The 26,912-nt window shown below is 35.1% G+C and overlaps 1 protein-coding gene and 1 pseudogene across 2 annotated transcripts in view; one reads left to right on the top strand and one right to left on the bottom strand.

The window, feature by feature from the left end:
• Window positions 1-26,912, bottom strand: part of BRWD3 (bromodomain and WD repeat domain containing 3) — a 139,315-nt gene that overhangs the window by 14,696 nt on the left and 97,707 nt on the right. For both annotated transcript variants that reach the window (XM_065916561.1, XM_065916562.1), the window contains 15 exons: window positions 23,277-23,401; window positions 20,953-21,035; window positions 19,803-19,914; window positions 18,784-18,845; window positions 18,528-18,683; window positions 17,739-17,859; window positions 16,598-16,723; window positions 16,432-16,510; window positions 11,719-11,775; window positions 9,882-10,022; window positions 8,923-8,997; window positions 7,153-7,305; window positions 5,663-5,826; window positions 5,166-5,263; window positions 1,074-1,232 (listed from right to left, as the gene is read on the bottom strand). In XM_065916561.1, the coding sequence (XP_065772633.1) occupies window positions 1,074-1,232; window positions 5,166-5,263; window positions 5,663-5,826; window positions 7,153-7,305; window positions 8,923-8,997; window positions 9,882-10,022; window positions 11,719-11,775; window positions 16,432-16,510; window positions 16,598-16,723; window positions 17,739-17,859; window positions 18,528-18,683; window positions 18,784-18,845; window positions 19,803-19,914; window positions 20,953-21,035; window positions 23,277-23,401 (1,711 nt within the window). The remainder of the gene's footprint in view (window positions 1-1,073; window positions 1,233-5,165; window positions 5,264-5,662; window positions 5,827-7,152; window positions 7,306-8,922; window positions 8,998-9,881; window positions 10,023-11,718; window positions 11,776-16,431; window positions 16,511-16,597; window positions 16,724-17,738; window positions 17,860-18,527; window positions 18,684-18,783; window positions 18,846-19,802; window positions 19,915-20,952; window positions 21,036-23,276; window positions 23,402-26,912) is intronic.
• Window positions 23,980-25,311, top strand: LOC136153675 (tubulin alpha-1C chain pseudogene; annotated as a pseudogene).

A 26,912-nucleotide genomic window follows, 5' to 3' on the forward strand; every position in this document is an offset into this window, starting at 1 on the left:
ATGAATATACAATGTATAGCAGGATCAAAGGTGAAGGTAAAGATATAGACTGGGAAAAATAAAGGCACTAACTATTTTAAAGTAATCAGATGCTTCAATATTTGTCACAACAAAATATAACTATAGAATATATATTTTTAAGCTATTTAATACTTTAATAGTAATAAACTACTTAATCTTTCATTAAAACTTATATAAATTAGAATGTATATATTCCAAAAAAGATATTTGTAAAAGAATATTAATCATTCTTCCAAACTTCAAACAGATGACTACACCAGAACTTCCTTTGAACATGGTCAGGGTCTACAACATAAAGTTTGCATAACGTTTAGTACTTATAACTGATGCCCCCAGACATGGTCCAAACTGGATGTACATGATAATGAATTATTAAGTCAGTGATTTCCTTTTTAGCAATGAAAATGATTCTTCAAATGAAAGTTACATGAAAGTTCATAACATGAAATAAAAAAAAAAAAAAGAGTGGTCTGGTTGAATGGAGAAAGTTCTTCTGAGAATTTCTGAAGTACCTCTGTGGATTATCAAGAAATAGGTAGAGGAGTCTGAAAACCCCTGAATTATTGAGAGAGCAGGCCCCGGAGAAAGAGAATATCTGAGTTATTTAACTGGAAAACAAAAAGAAGGTTTCAGAAGTGGGTGTTGACTGAAAGAAGGCTCATTTTTCAACATAAACCCTTTGTAAAATATGAGTAGCCCTTAGAAATATTAGGCCTATTTAAAGATGATACTGGAAAACTTTTTCCTTTTTTCTTAATGTGGTTTAAAAAAATGAACAATCTTAAATATATCAAATAGTCTGGGTTTTATATGCTCAAGGAAAGATCACTTTATTTAGTTTTTCTTCCCTATTCATTTTAAATTTTATTTTAAAAGACTAAGATATGTTTAGAAATGTGCATATGAAATCCTATCTGACTCAGATTTGACAATATTGAAATCCTCATTAATTTTAAGGAAATGCTAATTTTTACTACCTAAATATATCAGCTTTTAAAGGATGTGTCTTAAAGGAACAAAGAATAAATGCCCTGTTCACATTTATTTCTTACCTTGCTTAATCGGCAAAACTCTATTTCGAAATGATTTGGCTTTCCCTGGGTCATGGTTATTTCCACTTCGGTTGTATCCACTGAAGCTCGATGAAGAAAATGGCCCATCTGGTTCATCATCAAGTAAATACAGTGAAAGCCCTTCAGCAGCATCTGAAACTTAACATTTTAAAAAAGACTATAATGTTAACATAATTATGCTTTCATAAAAACTAAAAAGGCTGCTTTTAAAACTATAGCTCACTCAGTTATTTCACTCTAACATCAAAATTACAAGTTGTTTGAAGGAGAAAATATGAATATTTTGAGAACAAATGGTTTATTACATCATTAAACTTTCAGGCTCCACCCATCAACACAAAATTGGATTAAAGATTTACTAACCATGGCCTCTCACACCAGAACAAGGCCCAGTTTCTCCTTCAGTCAGTCTCTCCCATCAGGAAGCTTCCATAAGCCTCTTATCCTTCTCCATCAGAGGGCAGACAGATTGAAAACCACAATCACAGAAAACTAACCAATCTAATCACATGGACCACAGTCTCGTTTAACTCAATGAAACTATGAGCCACGCCATGTAGGGCCACCCAAGACGGACGGGTCACAGTGAAAAGTTCTGACAAAATGTGGTCCACTGGACAAGGAAATGGCAAATCACTTCAGTATTCTTGCCTTGAAAACCCCATGAACAGTATGAAAAGGCAAAAAGATAGGACACTGAAAGATTAACTCCCCAGGTCGGTAGGTCCCCAATATGCCACTGGAAATCAGTGGAGAAATAACTCCAGAAAGAATGAATAGACGGAGTCAAAGTAAAAATAACACCCAGTTGTGGATGTGACTGGTGATAGAAGCAAAGTGTGATGCTGTAAACAGCAATATTGCACAGGAACCTGGAATGTTAAGTCCATGAATCAAGGTAAACTGGAAGTGGTCAAACAGGAGATGGCAAGAGTGAACATCAACATTTTAGGAATCAGAGAACTAAAATGGACTAGAATGGGTGAATTTAACTCAGATGACCATTATATCTATTACTGTGGGCAAGAATCCCTTAGAAGAAATGGAATATCCATCATAGTCAACAAAAGAGTCCAAAATGCAGTACTTGGGTACAATCTCAAAAACAACAGAATGATCTCTGTTTGTTTCCAAGGCAAACCATTCAATATCATGGTAATCCAAGTCTATGCCCTGACCAGTAATGCTGAAGAAGCTGAAGTTGAATGGTTACATGAAGACCTACAAGACCTTCTAGAACTAACACCCAAAAAAGATGTCATTTTCATTATAGGGGACTGAAATGCAAAAGTAGGAAGTCAAGAAACACCTGGAGTAACAGTCAAATTTGGCCTCGGAGTACAGAATGAAGCAGGACAAAGGCTAATAAAAGTTTTGCCAAAGAACGTACTGGTCATAGCAAACACCCTCTTCCAACAATACAAGAGAAGACTGTACACATGGACATCACCAGATGGTCAAATCCAAAATCAGATTGATTATATTCTTTGCAGCCAAAGATGGAAAAGCTCTGTACAGTCAGCAAAAAGAAGACTGGGACCTGACTGTGACTCAGATCATGAACTCTTTATTGCCAAATTCAGACTTAAATTGAAGAAAGTAGGGAAAACCACTAGACCATTCAGGTATGGCCTAAATCAAATCCCTAACAATTATACAGTGGAAGTGAGAAATAGATTCAAGGTATTACATCTGACAGACAGAGTGCCTGAAGAATTATCAATGGGGGTTCATGACATTGTACAGGAGTCAGGGATCAAGACCATCCCCAAGAAAAAGAAATGCAAAAAAGTAAAATGGCTGTCTGAGGAGGCCTTATAAGTAGCTGTGAAAAGAAGAACAGCAAAAGGCAAAGGAGAAATGGAAAGATATACCCATTTGAATGCAGAGTTCCAAAGAATAGCAAGGAGAGATAAGAAAGCCTTCCTCAGTGATCAGTGCAAATAAATAGAGGAAAACAACAGAATGGGAAAGACTAGAGATCTCTTCAAGAAAATCAGAGATACCAAGGGAGCATCTCATGCAAAGATGAGTTCGATAAAGGACAGAAATGGTATGGACCTAATAGCAGAAGCAGAAGATATTAAGAAGAGGTGGCAAGAATACACAGAACTATACAACAAAGATCTTCACGACCCAGGTAATCATGATGGTATGATCAGTCACCTAGAGCCAGACATCCTGGAATGCGAAGTCAAGTGGGCCTTAGGAAGCATCACTACGATAAAGCTAGTGGAGGTGATGGAATTTCAGTTGAGCTATTTCAAATTCTAAAAGATGATGCTGTGAAAGTGCTGCACTCAATATGCCAGCAAATTTGGAAAACTCAGTAGTGGCCACAGGCCTGGAAAAGGTCGGTTTTCATTCCAATCCCAAAGAAAGGCAATGTCAAAGAATGCTCAAACTGCCGCACAATTGCACTCATCTCACATGCTAATAAAGTAATGTTCAAAATTCTCCAAGCCAGTACTTCCAGATGAAGTACTTCCACATGATCCAACTGGATTTAGAAAAGGCAGCGGAACCAGAGATCAAATTGACAACATTTGCTGGATGATCAAAAAAGCAAGAGAATTCCAGAAAAACATTTCTGCTTTATTGACTATGCCAAAGCCTTTGACTGTGTGGATCAAAATAAACTGTGGAAATAAACAATAAACTGTGGAAAAGTCTTCAAGAGATGGGAATACCAGACCACCTGACCTGCCTCTTGAGAAATTTGTATGCAGGTCAGGAAGCAATAGTTAGAACAGGATATGGAACAACAGACTGGTTCCAAACAGGAAAAGGAGTACGTCAAGGCTGTATATTGTCACCCTGCTTATTTAACTTATATGCAGAGTACAACATGAGAAACACTAGGCTTGATGAAGCACAAGCTGGAATCAAGGTTTCCGGGAGAAATATCAATAACCTCAGATATGCAGATGACACCACCCTTATGGCAGAAAGCGAAGAAGAACTAAAGAGCCTCTTGATGAAAGTAAAAGAGGAGAGTGAAAAAGTTTGTTTAAAGCTCAACACTGAGAAAACTAAGATCATGGCATCTGGTCCCATCTCTTCATGGCAAATTGACAGGGAAACAGTTGAAACAGTGACAGATTTTACTTTTTTAAGCTCCAATATCACTGCAGATGGTGACTGCAGCATGAAATTAAAAGACTCTTACTCCTTGGAAGAAAAGTTACAACCAACCCAGACAGCATATTAAAAAGCAGAGACATCACTTGGCCAACAAAGGCCCATCTAGTCAAAGCTATGGTTTTTCCAATAGTCATATGGATGTGAGAGTTGGACTATAAAGAAAGCTGAGCACTGAAGAATTGATGCTTTTGAACTGTGGTATTGGAGAAGACTCTTGAGAGTCCCTGGACTGCAAGGAGATCCAACCAGTGTATCCTAAAGGTAATCAGTCCTGAATATTCATTGGAAGGACAGATGCTAAAGCTGAAACTAAAACACTTTGGCATCCTAATGTGAAGAGCTGACTCATTTGAAAAGACTCTGATGCTGGCAAAGACTGAAGGCAGGAGGAGAAGGGGCCAACAGAGGATGAGATGGTTGGATGCCATCACCAACTCAATGGACATGACTTTGAGTAAACTCCAGGAGTTGGTGATGGACAGGGAGGCCTGGCATGCCGCAGTCCATGGGGTCACAAAAAGTAGGACACAACTGAGCTGAACGAAACTGAAACTTTCAAGCACAGAATGTCAAAAAAATGTTTCCAAGGAAACTACTTCCTCACATAATGACTCTTCAATTTTTATGTTGGAAAATATATTGCAGATGAGTGGTCTGAGATATTACAGAAGTTAAAAATCATAAAGTCACATAATTTTAAACATAAGTTATTTGAAAATTTATCTAGTCTTAACACCCTCACTTTAAAAATAAAGAAACTATGACCTAATATCTTACCTAGGGCCACAGAGATAGAAGAACTAGGGGTAAAATGCAACTTTTCTATATCCATATCCATTACCCTTTGCATTATAAACCACACTGCCTCTTCTATATCCTTAGTATTTAGCTAAAATACAGAACACCAAAAATAAAAGACATATTTACCAGGAGATGAGAAAGGAGAGCTAGTCCTGGCATAAGACACTGAGGTATTCTGGTCATTTTTAGGCTGCAGCTTCATTTGCTTCTGTTTCCCTTTTGGACTATAAGTAAAAATATATAATAATGAACAGTTCTTTTTTCTAGTAGCAATATATTATGATAGATAGTATGTTACAAAATGCCTAAGCTAAGCATAGAAGAAATACAATATAATTTAAATGAAATACTTCAAACTAGTAATAGGACAGAGTTAAATTTCAGTCATTACAAATTTTTTAAAAAAGGTTTTAGTATAGTAAAATTCATATAAACAAAGCTTTAGGTTACCAGCTCCATCTTTACACAGGTTTAAGAGTTCTTAAAAAAAAAACAAAAAACAAAAAAGAAAAAAAAACCTCTTGGGTCTTGAGATTCCCTCAAAGTAGTTAATAAACTTTAAGAAGTAAGGTAATACATACAAAATGTTTTGAAAACTAAACTGCTACATCAGTGTAATATACCTAGGAGCTCTGCTACTAGATAATGAACTGCTGCTGCTTCTTAGACGTTTTCTGTACCGTGGCCTTCTCCTCTTCTGACTCTGGATAGCTGACTTATATTCAGAGATGATATTTTTAATACGACTTTCAAATAAGGCAGACAATCGCAGTGTCATGCTATAGATCTGAAAAGGTAGAAATTAGTCTTGTTTTACCAACTACTTCAATTATATAAAAACAAAAGGTTATAAACATGCTTGAACAATATCAACATCATCCTGTCAGACATAATATATGTGCTACTTCTACACTTGAAAAGTTCTTCCTGAAGAATTAAAACAAGAAGCCATTTTCACCTACAAATAATAAGGATTTTCAAAAGATAATATCCAGTGTTGGGAAGGGCAGGAAAACACATTCTTATACATTGCCAGTGGATATTTTAACCTGAACAAAATCTAAAGACAATTGGCTATACATGCCAAAATCCTTAAAATATACACATCCTTTGGCTAATAAATTCTTCACTAGGAATTTATCCTAAGGTAATATCAAAGAATTACACATGCTCACTAAGTTCAAGGATGTTAAAGATGTTAGCCACAGCATTATCCATCTAAAGTGAAAAATTTAAAACAACCTGTATCTCTAGCAATAGGATGCTGGTTAAACAACAGAAAACCACCTATATGGTGGAATACAATGGAGACATTAAAACTTCTGTCTTCAAAAAGTAATGATAAAATGGGAAAATGTTCATTATATATTTTTAGAAAGGTTTCAAAATGTAAATCCTACTAAAAGATATATAAACATTTATAAGTACACATGTAAATGTAGAAAATAAATCTACATTTATTTTAGAAATATGCAGAAAATATAGGGAAAAAAGCATGAAAAATTATGTGTGCAGAAATCAGTAAAAATTCATTTTATATGAAGTAGAAGTGACCATGTATATACCTACTGTGCAACTGATTTAAAAGTTAATCGATACTAGTGATAAAAAAAATGAAAATTACATTATTCTTAAGATGTGTAAGTTATGATAGAACATAAAAAAGCCTTACATTAAATGTGAGTATGAATAAAGTTATAATTTCCCAATATAGTTCATTAATTTGTTATAATAAAGGGAACAAATATTCAGAGCTAATCTAAATACTTCATATAAACTAATCCTGCCAACCATTTTTATTAAATTATTTATTGAACATATTAAAGAGTACTCAAATTTCTACTATTCCTTTCTTTGACTTCGTTTTGGCAAATAGGGTGTTATTTAAGAGTAAAGAGGCAAGTAGGAGAAAGCAAGAGGGGCAGCTTAATTTCTCTTTAATGCTTGCTTGATAAACTGTTTCAGAGAAAGTACTGAGAATCAAAGTTCAGAAACTACATCAGAATGATAGTACATACTTGTTTAGCAATTTTAAAACTAGTTATAGAAAGCTGCCTGATATATATAACTAAACATCTAGGTAATTAATCCACCTAATAATGGTTCTTCATACCCGTGACTTTTTATTAGAGGTGTAAGCTTTGGAGTTGCTGAATATTTGGCGAACATCCTTATAAAATTCCAGAGGACTACCATAGTTTCCTGTTTCCAATGTTTCTTTCACAGTGCTGAAGTCCATAGGAGTGTCTATAACATCATGATGATCCTACAAAATAGAATGTGTTATTAAGCACAAAGGCTAAGTAACAATACTACACAAAACAATGGGACTGAGATTTGCATCGCCATGAAATAAATATACTGCTCTTTAATCTGCTACTTACCTCTTCCTAGCCCCCAAATCATCTATTTAATAGAGGTCTTTTGGTGGCCCAGGGAAGTAGTAGGGTTCTGTGGAAGATCCTTAGCCCTCACCCTTCAATGAAAAACCACTGACTCTCTCAAGGGACAGAACAGAAAATCCACAGCCACTGACTTCATCACTACATAGTTTAGAGTATCTTGAAAATAGGTAGCTGGAGCTGGGGCACTAGGATGACCCAGAGGGATGGGATGGGGAGGGAGGTGGGAGGGGGGTTCAGGATGGGGAACACATGTAAATCCATGGCTGATTCATATCAATGTATGCAAAAACCACTACAATATTGTAAAGTAATTAGCCTCCAACTAATATAAATAAATGGAAAAAAATAATAAAATTTAAAAAAATAGGTAGCTAATTTGTGACATCAAATTATTTAATTCTGTGTGAATAACCCCATTTTCTACTTTCATTGAGCAAATGTGCCAGGGAGTTGGCAAGAGGGCGTTCTCCCTAAACTGTCATTAGTTGAAGGTTATAATTAAATTGATCACGTCTGTGTATTTCTCCTTTTTGTTTTTTAATAAATGTGACACTTTTGCTTCATCTAAAGTCTTCAGTCTCAGATTCATAATTAGCTTGATTTTTATTTGGTTGCCCAAAAAGTTCCTTCAAGTTTTTTGTAACAACCTTATGAAAAACCCAGACAAACTTTTTGGCCAACTCATTAGTTAAGGGTGGGAGAAGATTCTATTTTAGCCTAAGTATTTCAAGTTTACTTAAGATGTTCTTAGGGTTATCATATGGAACTACATCTGGAATTTATGTCTTATATATACCACTACCACCAATAATAAACATGCTTTGGAGTGAAAACCATAGCCAATATTAGCGCCTTCATCCTATTTAGAATCATTAAGAAGCAAAAGCACATTTCTCTCAAAGGAGAAGCCAAAGGGCCAGAAGGCGGGACAGAAGAAAGGTATTATAAAATGAGGGCAAAAATATTTTTCTAAGTACAAGAAAACAGAATTGATCTTAATGCATTAATATATTTTCAATTTTTTGGCTTAAATTAAAAAAAGTGTATTCCAATATAATATGGTTTATGAAACAAAGATTTCTCATAGAGAAAAATTATAGGTACTTTGTATAACATGATGGTCAAAACTCAAAAGACCCACTCAGCCTGCTGAATAAAGTCCTACTCAGAATAATCAGCTGCTATTACAGACATAGTTATGTTGTGTAACTGATGTTTTCTACTCTGCTACAGTAGCTTTACATCTATAGAAACAAACACTTGCCTAGATGCTACAAAGAACTCTTAAGAACATGCATTATTTAAAAAAAAAAAAAAGTAACAACCAAAAGCTTAAGCAAAGGTAAAAAGACAGAGAGCAAAGTTGGAAAACAGTTTTACAAATTACAAGGTTTATTTACAGTATGGAGATTTAAAAAAGTAAAATAACACACAAAAAATCAGAACATATATACCTTTTAAGAGATTACTAGGCATACCTCACAAAGAGATGAATCTTGTTGTTGTCCTGGAATAACAGACTCAGAGGATTCACCCTCTTGCTCTTGATGCCCCTATTAGGGTAAAAAAGATATATTGTGTTTCCAGACTACCACAACAAAATATCAAAATTTATAATGCAATTATGATTTGATGCACAAAGATCCATAAATTGCAATGTTTTTACTGACTATAATTTAAGATGAAGGAGGAATTCTACATTCACCATTCTCTATTATGAAAAACACAGGACTAATATATTCCACCTAAATATACTACAAAAAACAAATCAAGCTTTGTTGAACATAATTTTGATCCTTATTCAAATGACATTTTCCCCCAACTGAAACCTGTGTATACAGAGAAACTACTGATGCTTGTTAATTTCAGAGGATGGTCTGATGGTGTTTCTGAAATATTGCTGTATCAATTTTTTGAAAAAGTTAAAACAGATTTGCTATCTGTAATAAAGGTTATTCAACATATAAATAGATAAACTCCTAGAAAAGGTATCCTATAATTTAAAGATCTCATGCTTTTAGCTTTGATGAAAAGTAATATGGTATACTGGTTACTCAATAAGTGACCATATTAAATAACATGTTTATTACAAATTAAATAAGGCTGACATATGTTATGAATGGTCTCCAGTGTGTAGGAGTGTATTAGAAGTTAGAAAAAAGCATTAAATAAATATCCAAAATAAAAGCAGGGAGGAAATACAAAGATATTTAGATTAAAATTTGGTTTACAATTGTGTATTTACACACAAAGTATGTCAGCCATTTTAAAAAGTCAGGATTAATCACACTACTCACTTTCACAATTCAGAGATGCACTAACAAAGAAGAAGGAAGGAAAGAAGAAAGGGGAGAAAGAGCTCTTAACTAGACCTTAGCATAGTCATTTATAGGAAATTAAAATACATATTGATAATTATTTAAATAGCTATGCTTACTGGGTAGGAAAGAGAATCAGATGGTTGTCGAAACGGTTCTGAGTCTTCACGTTCATAAATGAGGCCCAACAGTTCTTTGCACTGTTTTCTCCAAGCATCGGGATTACACCTTAAAGACTGTCTTCTGCCTCGGCATTTGACCTGTAGATTTTTAAAGAATTATATTTAAAAGCTCTTTCCTTAAGCCTTCATTGATTTTTCTCCTCTCTTCCTAATGTTAATATATCTATATAAGATAGAGCACCTGATAGGGCCCACATGGGGTCTCATTGATAAGATGCTCATTATGTTGACCTTGCAAACAGAGAATAAATCACAGTGATCTGTGAGACTGACCAAATTTCCCAAATGGCATCCTGTTATCTCACTGGCGCCTATCTTCTCAAAGTTGCGAGACCACCAGATTCCAGACCTCTGGCTACGTGACCACCCCTTCAGAGAATTTTTCATTGGTGGGGTATAAGAAGGACTCCGTCAGAAAGGGAGAATGCTGGTTCTCCTTAAGAGTCAGTCACCCTCTCTTTTCCCTGATAAATTTCCTTTTCTTGCCTGTCTGCCGGTTCAGTCTCTTTTTGTCTGCACTTGCCTTACAGCACTCATTTAAAAGTTTCTTAGTTTTGATTAAACATCATTCCTCCTGGCAAAAATATAAACAAAAACTAGATTATTATATTCATGGAAAGAGCAAGAACTCTACTATTCTGAATTCTCATTTTGAGAAAATCCAAATCTTAAATTAAACACAGAGGAACAAATTTTTCCTGTACAAGGGCAATAATTTCAATACCTTAATCTTTGCTGGTAGTTAAGATATTTGACGATGGCACCATGATTTCCTCAAAATAACACTTGCCCAACAATATGTATATTTTTAAAGTAAATTCTTTGTCATCAGAATATACTCTAGCCTTTACTATTTTGTTGTCTTTTGTATGCATTCTTTTTCAGTATTTGAAAAGAAACGTTTTCCTTATATATAACAAATGTTTGTCTAATTATCATAGAGTAGAAGTGTGCAGAACAGAGTTAACATAAAAGATCTGAGGCTATCTTTAACAGGCCTTGCTTGTCAGGTTAGCCCTTGATTGATGTCTCAGAACTTGGGACTTGAACTCTTTTTTAGATGATAAAAGTAGTTTACTGTGCCCAAGTTGGTACAATGTTATTTGTGCTGAATACCCACTTTCCTGTACATTTCCGTTGCTTTCCTGCTTTCTGAGAGTCTGGAATCTTGGCATGGACTAGTCAGATGAGGTAGACATAACAAGTTCCCAATAAATTCTTTGGGAACTGAGTCTCTAGTCACTCACATATTGCTACATTTTCATTGTGGGGAAAGAGCGTACTCTGTGTGGCCTTTCAGAGGAGAGAGAGTACATAAGGAAAACTGTGCATCGATTCCTCCAGGCTCTGCCAGTATCTTTTTCCCTGTGATCCAGCTGTGTATCTTTACTTTGTCACTGTCATAAACCTCAGCAATGAGTTAACAAGTATACATAGGGCTTCCCTGGTGGTTCAGTGGTAAAGAATCCACCTGCCAACAGAGGAGACATGGGCTCGATCGCTGGGTTGAGAAGATCACCTGGAGAAGGAAATGGCAACCCACTCCAGTATTCTTGCTCGGGAAATCCCATGGATAGAGGAGTCTGTCAGGCTAGAGTCCATGGGGTCGCAAAAGACTCAGACACGACTTGGTAACTAAACAACAGCAACAAGTATATATACTAAGTTCTATAAGTCTTTCTAGCAACTCTCCAAATTTGTGGAGTTGGTTTTAGGGATCCTTGATGCAGGAAGCTTGAATTTTTTCTTATTAGCAGTTCATTTATTCACTCACCCTTCTTCCAGATGAAGTACCAGGTCCATCTGAATCTAAATCAACCATTTCTGTATCCTAAAATTAAAAGGGAAGAGTGGGAGAAGATATTGTTATATTTAGTCTTATAAACTAGATAAACATTTACAAAGAAACGACAAATACAATCATAATTAACTCCCTCATTGAAGCAGGCAGCAGAACAGAGGTTGGAGAAAGATCCACTCTAAACTTCAGCTGCATGCTATATACAAGTTGGAAAATATACTGAGAGAAGAAATAAGCAAGGTTTCTCTTTAACTCACAACAGGAAATGAGGGGGAAAGTACAGTGACTGGTCTCTAAAGTTGCACCTAAGTACTAGTATTTAAAAAGAAACTTATTTTATACAACATGCTAATTTAACATACTATCATCATGAATTGCTCATGATTAATCTTTTGCTACTTTAAGAAACAAACCTCTTTTCTATAGGGAAAATAAGAATATGTATTAAAAAATAAGATTCAGTGAAGTATCACTCTGAGAGATAGTTTTTTTAATATGAAGAGACAAGTCCCACACACCACTACTAATCTGGTGATGGTGAAGCATATAGATAATGCCTGCTGCTGCTAAGTCGCTTCAGTCGTGTCCAACTCTGTGCGACCCCACAGATGGCAGCCCACCAGGCTCCCCCGTACCTGGGAGCCTCCAGGCAAGAACACTGGAGTGGGTTGCCATTTCCTTCTCCAATGCATGAAAGTGAAAAGTGAAAGTGAAGTCGCTCAGTCATGTCCGACTCCTCACAACCCCATGGACTGCAGCCTATCAGGCTCCTCTGCCCATGGGATTTTCCAGGCAAGAGTACTGAAGTAGGGTGCCATTGCCTTCTCTGAGGGAATGCCTAGGAGAATCTAAAAAAATGCTACAAATGAGCTTATCTACAAAACAGAAATAGAGCTATAGGTGTGGAAAATAAACTTATGGTTACCAGGGGTAAAGGGGTGGGATAAATTGGAAGACTGGGATTTACATATACACACTACTATATATATAATAGATAACTAATACGAATCTACTGTATAGCACAGGGAACTCTATTCAATACTCTGAAATGGCCTATATGGGAAAAGAATCTAAAAAAGAGTGGGTCTACATACATGTATAACAGATTCACTCTGTTGTATACCTGAAACTAACACAACATTGTAAATCAACTATGAATTTTTTTTCAAAAAGAAGAGAAGTAGCTCACAAGCCATTAGTTTCCCTTTCTGAAGTTGCTGAATTACATTTTAGTTTCATTTTTTATTCTAACCCAGAATGCTACTCTGAGAGCAATATCCATCCATGATATAAACTCTAAATAAAATAGGTATAGAGGGACTGTATCCTAACATAAAAAGGCCATATATGAAAAACCCACAACTAATTTACAGTTGATTGTAAAAAGCTAAAAGCTTTTCCTCTAAGATAAGGAACAAGACACGAATGCTCACTCTTTTATTTAACATAGTATTGAAATTCTTAGCTGGAATAATTAGTCAAGAAAAACAAAAAAATTAACATCAAAAAGGAAAAATTGATACTGTCTCTATTAGCAGATGACATGATATTACATATAGAAAAGTCTAAATACTCCACCATAAAACTGTTAGAACTAATCAACAAATTCAGTAAAACTGCAGGATACAAAACCGTCATACAAAAATAAGTTGTGTTTCTATACACTAACAATGGACTATCAGAAAGAAAAATTAAGAAAACAATGCCATTTATACTTACATCAAAAAGAATAAAATACTAGGAATAAATTTAACCAAGGAGTTGAAACATCTGTGCACTAAAAACTATAAGACACTGATGAAATAGAATACACAAATAAATGGAAATATATTACATGCCCACAGCTATGAAAAATTAATGCTGTTAAAACATCTGTACTATTTAAAGCAATATACAGATTCAATGCAAGCCCTATCAAAACCCCAACAGTATTTTTTGCAGAAATAGAAAAACAATCCTAAAACTCATGTAGAACTACAAAAAAGAATTCTAATAACCATTTTGAGAAAGAAGAATAAAGTTGGAGGCATCACACTTCCTGACACCAAGCTGTATTACAAAGTTATTATAATCAAAATGTACAGTATTAACATAAAATATATAGGTTAAGGGAACAGAAAGTATACAGAAATAAACCCTGCATATTGGTCGATTAATTTACAACAGAGGAACCAAGAATATAAAATGAAGAAAGGATAATTTCATTAATAAACTGTGCTGGAAAAACTGGATATCCACTTGCAAAAGAATGAAACTGGACCCCTATCTTACACCATACATTAAACACAACTCAAAACGGATTAAAGACTTGGATATAAGACATGAAACCATAAAACTCCTAAAAGAAAACACAGGGGTAAGCTGTTTGACACTGGTCTTGGCAATGATTTTTTTTTTTTGGTTTAACAAAATCAAAAGGTAATAAAAGGCAAAAAAAGCAAAAATAAAAAATTGGGACTACATCAAACTACAAAGCTTCTTCACAGCAAAAAATAACCATCAACAAAATGAGGGCAATATACCAAATGGGATAAAATATTTGCAAATCATATACAGAGAGTTAATACCTAAAATATATAAACAACTTGATAACAGGAGAACACATAACCTAATGAAAAATGCACAGAGAAACTGAATAGACATTTTTACAAAGGAGATATCCAAATGGCCAATAAGTAACTGAAAAGGCACACAACATCTCTGATCATCAGGGAAAAGCAAATAAAAACCACAATGAAACATCACCTCACACCTGTTAGAATGGTTATTATCAGAAAGACAAAAAAATAAGAACTATTGACGAGGATGTCAAGAAAAGAGAGCCCTTGTGCACTGTTGGTGGGAATATAAATTGGTACAGCCACTATGGAAAACAATATGGTAGTTCCTCAAAAAATTAAAAATAGAACTATTAATACCATATGATCCAGCAATTTCATTTCTGTAATAATAACAAGCTATCAAAGATATAAAGTTGTGCTCCCATGTTCACTGAAGCATTATTCACAATAGCCAAGATATGGAAACAATCTAAGTGTCTGTCAACAGATAAACGGACAAAGAAAATATGGTGTGTGTGTGTGTGTGTGTGTGTGTGTGTGTGTGTGTGTGTATATATATGTATGTATACATATATATACATACACATAGTGTGTATATATATATATACACACACACACACATATACACAATGGAATAGTATTCAGTCATAAAAAAGAAGGTAATTCTGCCATTTGCGACAATGCAGATTGAACTTGAGGGCATTTTGCTAAGTAAACTTAAGTCAGACAGAGAAAGACAAACACAGCATGGTATCACTTCCATGTCGAGTGTTTTTTAAGGTCAAACTCAGAAACAGAATACAGAAAAGTTGTTGGGTAGTGGACTAATGGTGGGAGGGGACAGGGAGAAGGTGGTAAACGGACACAAACTTCTAGCTATAAGTTGAATAAAGTCTGAGAATATAAGGATCTAATATAAAATATGGTGACTCTAGTTGATAACACTATATTGTATAACTGCAATTTGTTTAAAGTGTAGAACTCAAATGTTGGAAGGAAGGAAGGGGGAGAAAGAAAAAGAAAAAATAAGCTTGCTGAATTATATTTTACTTTACTTTCCTGTTCTAATCCAAGTTATGTTATTTTGAGGAGAAATTCTTGCTACATCAAATTCTGAATCAAAATGCATTTATATTAAAGGTTAGAGAAAATATCAGGTATAAGAATGATACATTCTTTATTAGTTTCAGGAGGATAATATCTAATTGGTATATCTGAGTTTTCTTTAATATGTAAATAGCATTTAATTTCAATAATACTTACAACACTTTATAGTCAAACACATTTTTATGAAATTGAAAAACTATTAGAGATTTACCATTCTGAGAATTAACAGTACAGAAAATATAAACATGTAAAATACCTCTGTATAATCATAGCCACTGCAATAAAATCCAGCATATTTGAGTCACTTATCCCTGGGATGAACTGTTTTCCATAAAATATTTTGAATTGTCACTTTCCATTATTGTTTCAGCCTCTTAACCTGGTTTTTGCTTCTATCATGGCCTCTAGTCAAAAATAACTTAATGTAAATTAGGGATATGAATGGGTGGGGAAATAAGATACATGAGGGTCTGGTGACAATACTAATCTCATTTCATTAAGAACAACAGGTTTATGTTTATAAATTTCCACAAAGGAAATCAAATAGCAATTCCATGGAACTACTAAAAATAGAGACTTTCAAGTCTAAAACTATGAAATACTTTAATATTATATGTATACATATATATACATGTATATATATGTCTGTAGTATAGAAAATTAATCCCTACTAAAATTTCCATCAACTAACCATTCTTTTAAAACACAGTTTAGTGCTTTGTCCTGTTTTCAAGGGCTGGAAAATAAAGTATTGATTTCTCAACACTGAAACCCACTGTGTCCAAAAGGATGAATGGCCACCTCTCTCTGACCAAACACTGCAGCACCACTATATTTTTGGTATACACTATCTAAATATAGGTTAAAAAGCTTAATACAAAAAGATGCAGGTGTTCAGCAAGCTTTCAGAAATCAGATTCATTGCTAATACCCAGTTACAACACTCACGTATGATACCTAATGTACTTTAAATGACAGAAAAGAAATTAATGCCTACTGGTCATGTTGCGATTCTTACCTCCTCTGCATCAGTACTGTTTAGTTCTTCTGCTTTAATTTTATTGTAAGTATCCAGTATATCAGTACAGCTCTGATCCCTGAGAAACAAGATAAGTTAAAATACACTTCAATAAATTTTAAAAACTCAGAAGTCAGCCTCTATGGAAGATAAAACTGCTTCTTACCCAATAAATCGAAGTAAGACATCAGTTACAATTTTGGCTGCTTTAACTATAGGACTGTCTGGCTCATTGAAAGTCCTAGCATTATGCTCAATATAGCGTACTTCCCACATTAATGCTGATATTCTCCTATGAAAGCAAAAATATCCTGTTACTCTTGGTCGATACATTTAAAATCTATTCTAGAATTAGACAATAAAGAACAACTAGGCATTTAATCATGATACGTCAAAGGTGTTCAAATACATGTATGTGACTCAATATATCTGTGTGACTAATATGCACCAGTAAAATTATATAGTTACAGTATTTGAAGCACAGGCAAGAGTTCAGAACCACTGGATTATAAACTTGGATATTAAAACCTGAAAGAGAACTGACCCATGATATTATGGGTAAATAGTGATTTGACCAAATACAAAGAAACAAATAGAAACAAACAGTGCTTTGATAAAGTCAACAAAAAAATGTTTAGTTTTCAGAGAAGACCAAAAATCAAGAAGCCAGGTTGTAGAAAAGGACATATATTTTAATGCACTTGCTGTTATGATAATACACTACTAAAGAAATTATAGGTAATGTTATAAGATACACCCAAATGGTATTATTTATAACAATTTCATGGAATAATTGTTGTTAGGACACAGTAGACTTGAGGGTGAGAGAGAGAACAAAAGCTGCCCTCTACCACCTCCCCATAATCACATAACTTCCAACAAAACCAAAGAAAAAAATAACTTGATTTTTTTTTTCTTTACACATTTTGGGGCTGGTGATTAAATCTAATTAACTGCTGCCTAATTTCCCAACAGGGGATTTAAAACATGCTCAAAGACTCTGGAGCACCATAATCAGGATGAATCTACAAACCACTTAATCTGCCTTTAATAACCTAAAAGTTAACTGTAATTATTGTTTCATATGTGACTTGTACTAGTCATAATTTTCTCCCTGTCCATACTCCTTTTTACCCGGGAAGACTGAGAATCTTCTGAAGGAAAGGAAATCAATTATTCCAAATTTTCAAAAGAAATTTTGAGGTGGGTCTTCTGAAAACAAAGATCTCAGTGTATCGTCATGCAAGAACAAAAGCAAAAGACATAAAGCTATAAGCTTTATAGGAAATGGTAAAAACTAAACAAACCTGTAAAAGCGATTTTCAAGTCTCCGCCTGATGGTGTTGAGGTCAGTTGGATAAGCAACTACAGTACAATACAAGGGGTAGGCACTGAGATCCACTGGAACAGCAAAAGGGCTGGCAAAATCTACAATATTTACAAAATCAGCAAATATAAACAACACTAACATCTCATGTTAACAAACAAAAACCACATATAAACAAGAAGTGTGGGCAATATAAAAGTAAATTATTAAAATGAGATGATTAAATCATGCAAAAATTAGACCAATACTATTATAATGTTATTCTTTTTATTTGGACATATTATCTATGAATCATGCATGATACACTAGTTCAAATCAGATAAAAACAAGACAAAATTATTGCAGAACTGTTTTTTAACTTCAAATTTATGTATTTTCTGGATAAATGCCAAATGTCTCATGTGATATACTTCAGAAAATATAACTACTCATGGAGTAAAACTGATTACTCCACACATAGTCTTTATCAAAAAACTCCATCCAAAGTTAGGCTCAGGGAATAGCTAGAGAGTCAAAATGGCTCACAAAAGTAAAAGACACTTATATGCCTTCACTATTATAACCCTAGAACTGAAAAGGTTTGCAAAATGGCCAAGCATACAAAAATATTATTAAAACTAGAAGCACTGTGATTCTTGAGTTAGAAGTATACAGTGAAAAACTGTATTTCCTTTTACAGAACTTAAAAATCTGCTGGTTTTCCTTATTCCTTCTCATCTTCCTAATATTCTTTTCTCATTTTCTTAATATTCTTTCACATTCACCATACCCAGGGAAAGAAGGTGGTTGATTCCCTGAATAACTCGTTCACATTCCTCATCTCTGGAGTGAGCCCCCCACTCTCCTTCCTGAGGTTTGTATAGCAAAGCAGTCAGTTCCTCCTGGGACACAGGAACACCAGCACCAACTTCATCTGGAAAGGCAGCTACGCATAAGGTAAAAAATCAGAAATAATTAGTTTTCAGAATAATGTTATTGCCATTCTTTTAGAAAAATTAGAATTCATTTTTTAAAAGCATATTTACTTCCTTCTGGAATTGGCTCCATATCCCAGGGGCTCATCTTTTCTCTCTCATTATTGTCCCAGCTATTAAAAAATAACAAGATACAAGTCAAATTCACATGATACTTTTACATACTAGCATAACTTGGAGGACTTCTTGGGGGTGAAATCTGGAAAGGGGCAGTACAATTTCTTTAAAGTATAACTTCGCTTACACAAAGATAACAATAACCCTCTAACAGAGAAAAAATGGCCCACTAATATGAAAGTTAGAGAGCCCTAAGCTTATTCTTAGTTCTGTTTTTTTTCTTTTTAATTTCAACCAAGCATACATTCAATGTTAAGCCAGAATACAGAATAAAAAGATCTCACGGAAAATTCCTTTTAGGCTAAAAAATCAATTTAATACATCACTTATTTCTGTGAGATAACCTGCTTTTTTCTACCAGGTTGAGTATTATAGCTTCTCCAAAAGTTTACAATTCCTTTTTGATCTATAATATGAAGACTAAAAGTGAGTCTTCACAGAATAAACATATGTTTTATCATTCTTAAGAAGAAAGTTTTATTTATTAGGAATCTTACAACTCTGGTATTTCATGTAGACAAGTAATATCAATATATCAAAAAGTAATGCACTCACCCTTGACTAGAACTTATACCATCAAATAAAAGACTATATAAATATTCACTATTATATTCCAGCTGAAACAATTACTTTAAACACTGAATTTCAGTATTCTTTATGAAATAATAGTTGTAACTCTTGTCTAAAATAGAAATATTTAAAAAATAAAATAAAATAGTAATATTTAAGAGAAAACACAGGAATTAAGGGGGCAGAAATAAGTTTTCAGCTCCTGCTTTGTTTTAGCATGCATATTGCACCAGAAGGTTTATCATCAAATTCCTTCCTTAAAAGTACTATGATTCCTTCCTTACAGTTACAGGTCTTATAAGACTAGGTAAGGCAGGGTTTATAGAAAGTCCATACAGTACTAAAGTATTTTATCAGATGTAAAAGACCATAACTGTACTTACTGAACACTGTAACACTGGAAAGAACTATCAGGATACTCTGGTTGAAAAGGTTGCTGACTTTCCACAGTCCCAAACCACCAGGCGTCATCTATTATACTGCGGAATCTATCACCTACAATGTTTTTAAAAATTCTTAAAAGAGTGCTCTTGAGCATAATTGTTATGTTCCCAGTCTAAACTGTACATTTTGATGAATACAATAGCATCATTGTATCCAGCATTATTACAGATTTCAATATGAGTATTCCATATTACTCTCTTCAAGGATTTTGATTTCCAAGTGCTAATAATTATTATGAAATAAAATCACATATTACCACATATAATTTAACTTCTTTCAATTACTTGGGATCATCATTAGACAGTCTGCTTTTTGTACTGCGCATTTGATACCACAGTTGTTTCTTTTTTTTTTTTTTCCTTCCTCCTATTTTTGTTTTACCATTTTGTTTCTAAAAATCTCTTCATACTAATTTTGTGCCTCTTAATGGCTAAGGAATACAAAACCAACCATGTGGATAAAAATGTTTCTTTCACATTAGAAAAGATAGAAGATACTAATAGGAAAAAAAAAACTACTAATAGCAGATAACTATACAGTGTTTGCTCTGTGTCTGGTACATTTTAAGTTCTTTCTACATATTATTTATCATTCATATCAACCTTATAGGTATGCTCAGATGTGATTCCCATTTTACAGATAATGAAAGTGAGGCACAGAGAGGTTAAAATCGTGCCCAAGATTAAATAGCTAGAGAAGGTGGAAGGAATAGACAGGGAGACAACAGGAGGGGTAAAGAGAGAAAAGGAGAAAAAGGGAGAGAGGTGGAAGAGGAAAGAGAGAGAGAAAGACAAACCCACAATCAGTAAAGGTCTGTTAAGAGCCCAAGTGTTAAGTACCCCATGTGAAGGCAATTGAAACTTCAGAGTTTCATTTTAATTTAGATTTGCATTCTAATAGAATAGATATTCATAGAAAAGGTTTTGTAACACATACAAAGTATATAAAATCACCTAAACATAACTGAAAAGAAAAATTTAATTTTTCTAATTTGGCTAACAGATTTTTCAGTCTAAAGTTTCTCAATGTTAATTCAGTTTAAAAGTTACTCTGCTTCAAATAATATTTAAGTGTGAATTCTATATTTACCTATCTGCCAGTTCCTTTCTTTGGCTTCATTATAAAACTGATGTAGCACAAGGAAGTCAATGACATCTGGCATGTCATGATACCTGAAGAGAAAATAAAGTACATGTGATTCAGTATACAGATACAACAGTATATGTCACTTTCTAAATATCCAGGGATATATACGCTTAATGTGGAGCTATTGAGCAAACTGTTGCAAACCTCAAGGTCCTTACAAATGCTTTTAATTAAATTAAACCCCATGTGTTTGATGTTTGTCTTAAATATTTACTTATGACCTTAAATCACTAGCTATATGACTTTTATCCTATCTTGTAAGACTGTTATTTCTTACATTATCCAATGTGTAAGGATATCTCCAACAAAACTAATGATGCCTAAATGTCTTGAGACAATTGATCATATACTGTGTTGGCCAAAATCTTCCTTCAGTTTTAAAGTAAAAATTAAAGGCACATTTTTCATTTTCACCAAGAACTTTAGGTGTATCACCATTTTGTTCCACTACCTTCTACCATTTTTCAGGCAACTTGATAATTCCATCTTCCCAAAACTTTTCATTTTTTTGAACAAAAAAATGTTTCAGATGCCTTTTACAGTATTACAGGGAATATTTTCCATTCAGATAATTTTGTAAAGACATAAATTAATGGACATCTGAAGGTGCAATGTCTGGTGAATACAGTGGATGAATCAGAACTTTCCAGCCAAGCTGTAACAGTCTTTGTCTGGTCATCAATGGAACATGTGGTCTTGAGTTATCCTGATGGAAAATTATGCATTTTCTGCTGACTAATTCTGGAAGCTTTTTGTCACGTGCTGCTTTCAGTTGGTCTAATTGGAAGTAGTACCTGTTGGAATTAATCATTTGGTTTTCTGGAAGGAGCTCATAATTCCCTTCCAATTCCACTATATGTACATCACCTTCTTTGGAATGAAGACCAGCCTTTGGTGTGGTTGTGTAATAGTTCATTTCATTTGCCCCATGATCTCTTCCATTCCACATTATTGTACACTATCCACTTTTCATAATCTGTCCTAATTTGTTTTAAAAACGGAATATTTTTGCTTTGTTTCAGTAGAGAAACACACGCAGAAATACAGTCAAGAAGGTTTTTTCACTTAACTGGAACCCAAACATCAGAGTGATTAACATTACCAAGCTGGTGCAAACAATTTTCAACACTTGATTTGGATATTTTGGGAATGTCGGCTATTTCCTGTGTGGTATAACTTTGATTGTCCTCAATTAATGTCTGAATTTGATCACTATCAACTTCAACTCATCTACCCAACCATAGAGCATTGTCCAGCAAGAAATCTTCAGAACAAAACTTCGCAAACCACATTTGATACGTTTGATCAATCACAGCACCTTCTCCATATATTGCACAAATGATTTTTTTTTTGCGTCTCAGTTGTTTTTACCTTTCTTGAAACAATAACGTATCATATGCCAAAAATGTTCCTCTTTTTCTTCCATCTTCAATATTATAATGGCTATACAAAAATTCATGTTTGATTTTGTTTGTTTGTTTAATGCTCACTGATATGACAGCTGTCACAATACAACCTAACAAAACTGTTCTGAATGAAGTTAAGACAACAAGAGTCATCTTATGGAAAAAAAACAAAAGAACTCGGGCTATTCCAATAAAAGAATCAAGTCATGAGCCACTGTAGTTGTTCACCTGAACAGCTCACCCTGAATTCAAGATGAAGCATTCTGTGTTTTGAATATATGGACTCTTAGATAATTAAGATGCATATGTAAGGAAGAATTTCAATGACCCTGGACTCTTGCATCTTTCCATATATAGAAGACTAAAATCACCGAGATATCTGATCCTCATGACTACCAATAACTAGCAAGATGTATGCTAAACTATATGTATTCCCCAGCTAAAAAAAAATTCAAATATACCCTGGCTCTGCCCCTGCTACCTCTTGAGAACATCTTGTCAGAGATGTCTAAGGCTATCTCCCAGACTATAGTCCTCAGCAAGCTCCCAAATAAAACTGAAACCCATAGGTCTCATGTTGTATGTTTTTATTTCAGTTGAGATACATATATGTATATATGTGTGTGTGTGTGTATATATATATATATATATGTATGTATATATAGTGTGTATACTAAGTTGCTTCAGTCATATCTGACTCTTTGTGACCCTATTAAGTGGAAAAACAAAGCAAGAATTAAACATTAAACCATGGTCTTTAAAACACTAAAGCCCATAGTGCTGTCATGTTTTCTTTACCATCAAGAATACATGTTAGGAATTAAAACACACACACACACACAATCCAGCATAGATACTCACTTAATGGAAAAAGATTCTCCAGTCATTTTGCCTGAAATGGGGTCCAGAAATGCAAGCTTCAAGCAGCATAGTGTAGGTGGTCCAACCTCATATTTGATTCCTACAATCTTAACAAACTCTTGTTCCTATTCACGAGAATACAAAAAAATTATTAATTTCAATATAAATAATTGCCTAATATTCACATATTATTTCATTATTATTTGAACAATTTAAAAATTATCTGAAATACATTGTAAATCAACTATACTCCATTAAAATTTTTAAAATTATCTGATAAATTTTATTTTAAAAAATATTAAATTTTAAAATTATCTGAATACCCACCAGATTTGAGGCATTCCACTAAGTGTTAAAGGTAATAACACATAGCTTTTGACCCCTTAACAGCAATTTGTAGTTTAGTGCATGGCTCTAAACCAAGGATAAGCAGAAGAATCCCCTTGGTAATCTTTTTAAAATTCATGTTCCTAAACCATACTACTATGGAACTGAGTTCACTATGTCTAGGGTAAAGCTCAGTCATATGTATTTTGAACAAACTCCCCAGGTTTTCCTCTGGAGAGTTAAGTTTTCTGCTGGTTAAGAATCACTCCTCTAGTCACTACTTCTCCCTTGGACTCCTTGGTAGTCTGTTGGTGTGAAATCTTTGTGGCCGATCCCTCACCTCCTCAAGTCCCACAGAACCCTACACGTTTCACTCATGTGTGAGTGCATCTTAATCCACATTGGCCAGGCTGGTGTCCAGACTGGCAATGCCTATTGGGAGCTCTACTGGTTTTAACATGGCATCTAGCCTGATGGCCAGATGTCAAGTGATAAAACCACTGGGGGAGGAAAAGACTCCTTCAACACCTTGTTCAGTGAGACAGACACTGGCAAGCATGTGCCCAGGGAAGTGTTTGTAGACCTGGAACCCACGGTCACTGATGAAGCTGGTACTGGCACCTACCACCAATTCTTCCACTCAAAGAAGTTCATCAAGGCAAGGAAGATGCTGACAACAACTATATTCGCAGTCACTACATGTTTGGCAAGAAGATCACTGACCTCGTCTTGGACTGAATTCAGAAACTGGCTGACCAATGAAAGGTCTTTAGGGCTTCTTGCTTTTCCACAGCTTTGGTAGGGGAACTGGTTCTGGGTTTACCTTCCTGCCATTGGAACCTCTCTCTGTCAGTTATGGCAAGAAGTCCATGCTGGAGTTCTCCATTTACCCAGCTCCCAGGTTTCCACAACTATAGTTCAACCCTACAACTCCACCCTCACCAACCACACCACCCTGGAGCACTCTGTATCTTCACGGTAAACAATGAGGCTGTCTATGATGGTCTCTAACCGTCTATGACGGTCGTAGAAACCCTGATATTGAGCACCCAATCTACACTAGTCTTAACTGTCTCATAAACCAACAAGTAGTGTCTTCCATCATTAGTTCCCTGAGATCTGATGGAGCCCTGAATGTAAATCTGACAGAATTACAGACCAGGGATAGTACCCTATCCCTGCACCCACTTCCTTCTGGCCACTTATGCTTCTGCCATCTCTGGTGAGATGAACAGCTTTCTGTAGCAGAGATCACCAATGCTTGCTTTGAACCAGCCTACCAGATGGTGAAATGTAACCCTCACCAAGGTAAATACATGGCTTGCTGCCTGTTGTACCGTGGCAACATGATTCCAAAAGATGTCAGTGCCACCACTGCCACCATCAAGACCAAGTGCAGCATCCAGTTTGTGGACTGGTGCCCCACTGGATTCAAAGCTGGCATTAATTACCAGTCTCCCACTGTGCTACCTGGTGGAGACCAAGCCAAAGTACAGCGAGCTTTGTGCATGCTGAGGCCTGGGCTCACCTGGATCACAAATTTGACCTGATGTATGCCAAGCTTGCCTTTGTTCACTGGTATGTGGGTGAGGACGTGGAGAAAGAAGAGTTCTCTGAGGCCCATGAGGACATGGCTGCCTTTGAGAAGGATTATGAGGAAGTTGCAGTGCATAGGGCTGAGGGAGAGGATGAGGTTAGAAAATATTAACCTGTCTACTACAATTTTACACTCTTGGGATTGTCTTATTTGTGTTCTGTGGAGCTGCCCATTGTGGCCCTATCTTGTCAATAATATTAAATTTTATTGATAACTCTACTAAAAAAAATCATTCCTCTAGCAGAAATACAGTCTATAATTAGGCAGGTGGACATGTTATGTATATGTTTGGGGAAAGGACACACAATTTTGAGTGCTACAATATTATTTTAAATACCATCCTTAAACACTGTTATTAGTCACACTTAATGATGACAAAACAGAGCCTTGTGGGTACAGTGATGTTTTTAGAGTTACACACTTGTATATAGCAGAGCGGGGATTGAAATTCAGATCCGATTCCTAAGTCCAGGGTTTTATACCACAAGTAAGTTGACTTCTAAAATTTCCTATAACCACAGGGTTAGAATTTAAAATAAGAAATCACATAGGTTCAGTGAACTGCTGCTGGATGCCCAGTAGGCCAGGCTGAGCACTAGGAAATGGCCTTCCTTGGGAGTCAGCGTGGTCCTAACCCCACCACAACCTTGGTGACCCGAGGCGTCCAACTTGCAGGCACTGGGTCCAATGCCACTCAGTCCGAGGATGTGGCTCCATGAGGCTGTGGCCTCTGGACTATGAAGGCAAACCCCACACATCCCGGTGACAGAAACACCCCATGAGGGCGCGTCCTCTCCTCCTGTTAGTATTTATTTTAGCACTTTGTTAATGTGGTGTTTTATTTTCTACCTATTGCACTGTTGTGACTTGTTGGCCATTATTTGATTTTTGTATGAAAAAAAGCTTTGTTACAGAAATCAGCATACTATTTTTTAAACCTGGAGAGAAGGTATTATGGTGACTGAAAGTGTGGTCAGGCGTCAAGTATAAATGTATAAAAGCCAAAAAAAAAAAAAAAAAAAAAAGAAAACATACAGTTTATTCATTCCTATAATTCTAAAAAAAAATCTTATTTTTCACCCATTCCACAATAAATGGTAGCACCCCTATTTCCCCGGAGATGATTATGTAAAGCTCACTTGATATTTTGGCACCTTATAGCCTTAATACAATTTTTAGAAGTGCCTAAATCTTTATTTCAATAAATACACACATTCTCTCTTCTATCCTTCCTGTTAAGCATCATTACAAAACAACTAAAGAATGTGCTAATCATTGGACAATTGCACTCATCTCCCATACTAGCAAGGTCATGCTTAAAATCTTGCAAGCTAGGCTTCAGCATTATGTGAACCAAGAACTTCCAGATGTCCAAGCTGGATTTAGAAAAGGAAGAGGAACCAGAGACCAAACTGCCAACATTCACTGGATTATAAAGCCAGGGAATTACAAAAAAAAAAATCTATCTCTGTTTCAGTGACTATGTCAAAGCTTTTGACTGTGTGGATCATAATAAATTGTGGAAAGCTCTTAAAGAGATGGGAATACCAAACCATCTTACCTGTCTCCTGAGAAACCTGTATGCGTGTCAAGAAGCAACAATCAGAACCCTGTATGGAACAACTGATAGGTTCAAGATTGAGAAAGGAGTACAACAGGGCTGTCTGCTGTTACCCTCTTGGCATAATCTATATGCTGAGCACATCATGAGA

This window comes from Muntiacus reevesi, chromosome X, assembly GCF_963930625.1.
Source record: "Muntiacus reevesi chromosome X, mMunRee1.1, whole genome shotgun sequence".
In the NCBI taxonomy this organism is placed as follows: Eukaryota; Metazoa; Chordata; class Mammalia; order Artiodactyla; family Cervidae; genus Muntiacus; species Muntiacus reevesi.